Source organism: Saccostrea echinata, unplaced genomic scaffold (genome assembly GCF_033153115.1).
Source record: "Saccostrea echinata isolate AGI-Se365-2 ecotype Australia unplaced genomic scaffold, CSIRO_AGI_Sech_v1 ptg000014l, whole genome shotgun sequence".
NCBI lineage: Eukaryota > Metazoa > Mollusca > Bivalvia > Ostreida > Ostreidae > Saccostrea > Saccostrea echinata.
Genome location: NW_026889763.1, coordinates 7,013,294 through 7,018,820, shown reverse-complemented (window position 1 = coordinate 7,018,820; position 5,527 = coordinate 7,013,294). Strand labels below are relative to the sequence as shown.

The 5,527-nt window shown below is 32.6% G+C and overlaps 1 protein-coding gene across 1 annotated transcript; it reads left to right on the top strand.

The window, feature by feature from the left end:
- The first annotated feature begins 119 nt into the window (after positions 1-119).
- On the top strand, positions 120-1,081 carry LOC133186688 (uncharacterized). The gene has a single exon (XM_061321940.1). The coding sequence runs from the start codon at positions 151-153 to the stop codon at positions 958-960; it is 810 nt and encodes a 269-aa protein (XP_061177924.1). The 5' UTR covers positions 120-150; the 3' UTR covers positions 961-1,081.
- Positions 1,082-5,527: the final 4,446 nt, after the last annotated feature.

Genomic DNA, 5,527 nt, shown 5'->3' with positions numbered 1-5,527 from the left:
CGGTACGCCTCGGGCGCTGGGACTGTCTATGGTCCTAGTGCCCGAGCCTCGACCGTCGACGGGGTATCGTCGAATAACATATCAAATAATCCAGAAAGGTTTCGGAAGACTGGTTTATCTTGCGTATCGCACAACAACAAAGAGAAGGGAATGATAAACAAAAACAGCTGTAATGGAGAAACAAAGAGGAATATTTCTCTTTCACATCTTGATGCTGGTCAGATATGTGAAAATGACTCTAATGACTTTGATGCAAAGAAAAAACACAGCACTGGTAGCCAAACAGGGGATTCCGGAATAGGAAGCTTCCGAAGGACTACAAGCAATAGTAGCTCATTAACAGACGTAAATACGTCATTACAAAAACAAGCCAAGTGCAACAGACGTAAGGTTAGTGCAGGAGATGTTATGGATAATATCCATACATTTCAAAATCGGAACGGTGTAGGAAAGCTTAAAATAAGAAAACTCAGTGCTGAGAGCTTCTTTGAAGGATATTGTCAAAACAGAAAAGCTCCTGAGACCGAAGACATTCGATGCAGAAAATACAGTTTTGAAAACTTTTTCCGAGGATTACTGGGGAACAAAATTAAAGTTTCTAAGTCACAGTCAAACAATCTCTTACAAACTCATTCGGAAAAAAGTGAAGCAAATGAGACAAAAGAATTCTCTGCAAGCAATAATTGCTCTGTGCTCGAACAATGTCATGAAAACCTTGCGTTTGAAAGCAATGAAAATGATTTGCATAAACATGACGAAGCAGCAGTCCAAGAAATACTGAATGAACTTCATGAAATGGCTTCAGATCCGAAAAATCTTACGTCTGATGTCTCAAGGGCAGAAAAACTGACACTTCCTTTGAAAAATGGATTTCCTCGCCATAGGGTTTTGGCTAAGTCAGACTCGGGGTATGGGACAACGGAAAACCTGAGCATCACAAGTGCCACAACATTTCTGTGATAATATTTTTTATTACTGACGCTTATTGTCTCATGTCATTATAATATGGAAAGATATCATTGATATTCGTTTTTGTTGTCGATTTTAAAATCTTTTTTTGTATTAAATTGTGCCAAAAATATGCTCTGAAATGCAATCTCATGATTCAAGTTTTTAATGAAATAAAACATGCTAATCGTTGCTTATTTTCAGAGATTTCATAGAAATAGGAAATGAATAGTTTTTAAACAAAGATTTCTACTTGTTTTAAGTCAAGTAGGTATTAAGCATTAAAATTACCCTTACTTTGACTTTCATTTTTATGAAAATGTTTGATACTTTTTCTTTGGAATGAATAAGGCACATAACTCATATTCCGGTTATCGTTGAAAGTCTGAAGCGGACCTGAATTCATAAATCAATAATAATGTTCAATTTGCAGATGAAACAGCGAATACTTATCATTCAAAATTTAGATGTACATGTCCTCATTTTGAATTTTAAAAATATAGAATACCATCGTGATCAAAACATAGATTAATAACAAAAAAGGGTTATAAGTTATGCTGGTCAGGTCAACACTTGTCCATTATCTTTATCAGATTAACTAATGGATGTTTATTTTCAATGCATACTAAGTCTCTCTACCTTTAGAACTTTTATAAAATAACTTGCAGACGTTTGATTTATTCATGGTTAAAAAATTAATATCACAGTGAAGGATAGATGTTGAATATTCTTTTGCTTAAACATGTTAAATGCAAAGATGTTAGCTTATTTGTAACACGTTTTTTTTTATATAAAACATTTCTTAATTATCAAAATTATTCACCAATTGATGTTAAAATTTTCATGTGTTAAATTGAATAACTCCAATGCATTTGCCACCACTTAAAGTAAAAATTACTTCAGTAATTTATCCATTCACTGTTACATGTATGAGGCATCTTATTAAAGTATTACAGACCCCCCCCCCCCCCACAAGTTATTTATGACAAACACAAAACATACAACCTTCTGATTAACCCCATCCCACATCCCACCCTTCATAGAAGATATGAATAATCTATCTATTTATTTTAGATGTAATTTCGAAATTTGATTAAATCAGAGTATTCAACAAAACTTTATTATCTTTACATATTTCCTGGCTTAAGAGGTTTTTTTCTTCTCTCTCTCTTTCTCTCTCTCAATGATCTATTTTAGATTTTCACCACTCGAAAATTTGCACTTGAGTATTTCAGCATCTGTCCTTAACCGAACACTCCTTTAAATACACTTTTTCATACAAATCCTTCATAATTATATTTTTTTAATTAAGAATTATAAAAACATTATTCGGCTTTACCACATAATATATTCATATTAATATAAAGTAAATCATTTATTTTTAATATAAAAAGTCTCTCTGGACTTCATATCATACTAACGATGCTCTAACACTTACCATTTTAACTTTCAAGACTTCATGTTACATGTCCTTGTCGAAATTAATGAATTGTTGGCAAATGGCTGCTGTTGACTGTATTTTTTGTAAATACTTAACATCCTCTTTTTTGCACCGAAATATTTCAGCATGGAATCATGGTTGATGCTGGAGAGTGCTGCGCATACATATCATCCAGGAGATGTTCCGATGACTTTTCTTTGCAATACATGATAAAAACAGCGGCTTTGAAAAAACAAATCAAACAGTATTAATGTTTTGAAGAAAACAGTACCGTACCTGTAGTTTTTGCTTATGTTTCTTTCTGCCTAAAACTCCATTGAGCTTTATCTATTTGGGGTAAAATTTTACACACATCCTGCAATTTGAGATCAACACATAACTTTACACTTTATTCTTCTTCGTTAAATTTGTTTGTAATATACATGCTTATATTAAGATTAAGTAAAAAATTCAATATAATTAGCAGCTTTATTACAAATTTGTTTAATACTTACCTCCTGTTTCTAAAAGATACTGAACAGTCCTCCTCCTAAGCCCATTGTCATCAAGTTCCAGTATTATATTTCCTTCTTTGAAATCAACGTAAACAAAAAAAATCTGTATCAAATAAAATCCCAGAATAAGAACAAATATAGGTCATGGAATTTGTTTTATGAATGTCGATGTACACATCAATCAACAGAGTCAACTACATATATATGTAATACCTTTGGTGGTGGAATCAAATCCTTCAGACTGTATCTATGATTTATTTTATCAGTAACTTTCTTAATTTGTAGTTTAGCTGTTCATTCACTAGAATTTGTAATTTGTTTTGTCATTGGTAGATGGTATTCTCTGCTAGATTGTTCATTAAAGCTTATGATGCATAGAGAGTCTTCGAGATTTAGATACTTCTGACTTTTGAACTGCAATGGATGAAAATATAATTTTAGTATTGTTTGGGGTTTTTTTCGTCTTGTGAGTAAATAATATTTATTTTAAATTTGAATATTTCTATTCGGTGATATAGTTAGGGTTAATTGATATACAATTTTTTATCTAACGGCTCCAAACATGGGGAAAATGTTAAGGGAATAAAATTTTTGACCGCACCCCTATTACAAGGTCTTTGTTAAATTATTTTCTCTCCATGAAACTCCCCACAAGAGGCATTGGTTACAGACATATACAATTGCAAGTAAATGAATTAATACTGCAGTATATTAAATGATGTGCGAGCGTTTTAGTCACTACTTACTACTGTTTCCTGGATTCTGATTTTCGGCCTTGTGTCTTGTATATCAAGCTTTAGTAAAGAAGGATCCTGTAGACGTCCTTTACGATAGCAGAAACAGTACCAACAGCAAAAGCAACTGCAGATAAAACTAACAACAATAAAAAATGTTCATTGGAGATGACTGTAACACAGGTAAATTCAGGACAAATACAACTACAAATACATATAGTCAAAACGTTGATAAAATAGTATATAATACAACACATGCATCATTTGCTTGGATACATCTCGTACATTCATACATGAGTTTGGTTACGTACAGCACGTCCACAACTTCTCATTGTCTGCACATGTCTTCCACTTTTCTTCCTCTCTCCTCTTCAGACCAAGTTTCTGTGTTTTCTGTTCTAGTGTACTTAGACTGTGTTTCGTACGTTATTGTCTGACTCCTTTTCGTCTTCTAAAACACCAGGTTTTTCGTCCCGTAATTGTTGATAGGTCGTTGATTTTGCATCCTCCATATCTCCTAATTGTTGATCTCCCCGATCTGTCCTCTCTTGAACTACCTGTATTATCGATAGACTGTTTTCTACTTTTGTTGTCTTACGTCTTTCATGCAAAGGAGATGGGCGAACATAGCGTGCAGAAAGCCTATAGCTTCAGAAATATAAAAATCATGTTCAGTTTGTGAATTTAATATTTAGAGTAAAGTTCTCATTATTGAAGTTTATGAAATTGCGATAAACAAAACTTTTCTGAGGAAAATTTTCTCGGCAAAATTTATTCTTTTATTAAGAAAATTAATGTGGTATTCGTGGAATTCGAACCCTAGCAATAAAAATCCTAATTATCATTTTCTTTCGAGACTAGCACGCTAACCACTAGACTACACAAGTCCTGACGAACAGTGGCATTTAAATCATGTTTGTGATATGACCCTTGACTTAATGGACTTCAAGTATTACTCGAAAAGATGCGAATGTTATGTCATAAAAGTATATTTTTAAGGTATAGTGGGTCATTGCTCCATATTTTTGGTAACCAAAAACTGTATATTTTTATGCACACTTTGAGGATTAACTTTCAAAAAGGTGGAGCGAAGACCCACTCATATCGAAAAATAGTGTTATAGTATGAGAAAATGACTCTTTTTGCCCGCTTTAGTGTGTGTCTAATATTTCACATGCAAATAATTTTAATCTTTGAGGGATTTTTGCAAATTGTAGAGATTTTACATAAAGTATATTTTGATGTTAGACGAAATATCAAGGAAAATTTTGATATAATTGAAATTTAATTTTTCATCTTGATGTTTGTCACACTATAGGTTTATCGCTCGTCAAGTTCACCCATCTCCTTATTAAGCCATTGTTTTATACTGATTTCTCCGTTTACCCAATCATGACAAAGGGCACTCAGCGGGTGTGATCTGGAGACCAACACTTTTGATTCGTTATAAACATTAGTGAATTGAATGGTTAAAAACTATGTCAAAAAAAGAGAGGAAATTTTATCGACTTAATTTAGAAAAAAAAATGTTTTAAAACAATATCCGACTGATTTTAGGCCACTTAAATAACTAGAAATAATATAATTATGTATTGAGAAAATTGAAGATATTTGTTTCTATTCAATATTTTGAAAGTTACATTAACACATAATTTCTTTATCTTTGGCTGTTACAAAAAATCCGGGACCCTCAATTCAATAACATTTGAACAAAAATCTTATGACTGAAATTACACCCAACGTTCTAAACAAGAGGTCCAAGGGCCTTAACAATGGCCAGAGTATCGTTCAACACTGTAGAGGATCCATGACAGTAAAACTCAAAACAAATTAAACTGAAGGATTAAGCTTAAATGATCAAAAGCAAGAGAAATAGGATCATCAGGGATCAACAAAAGAAATCAGTCTAG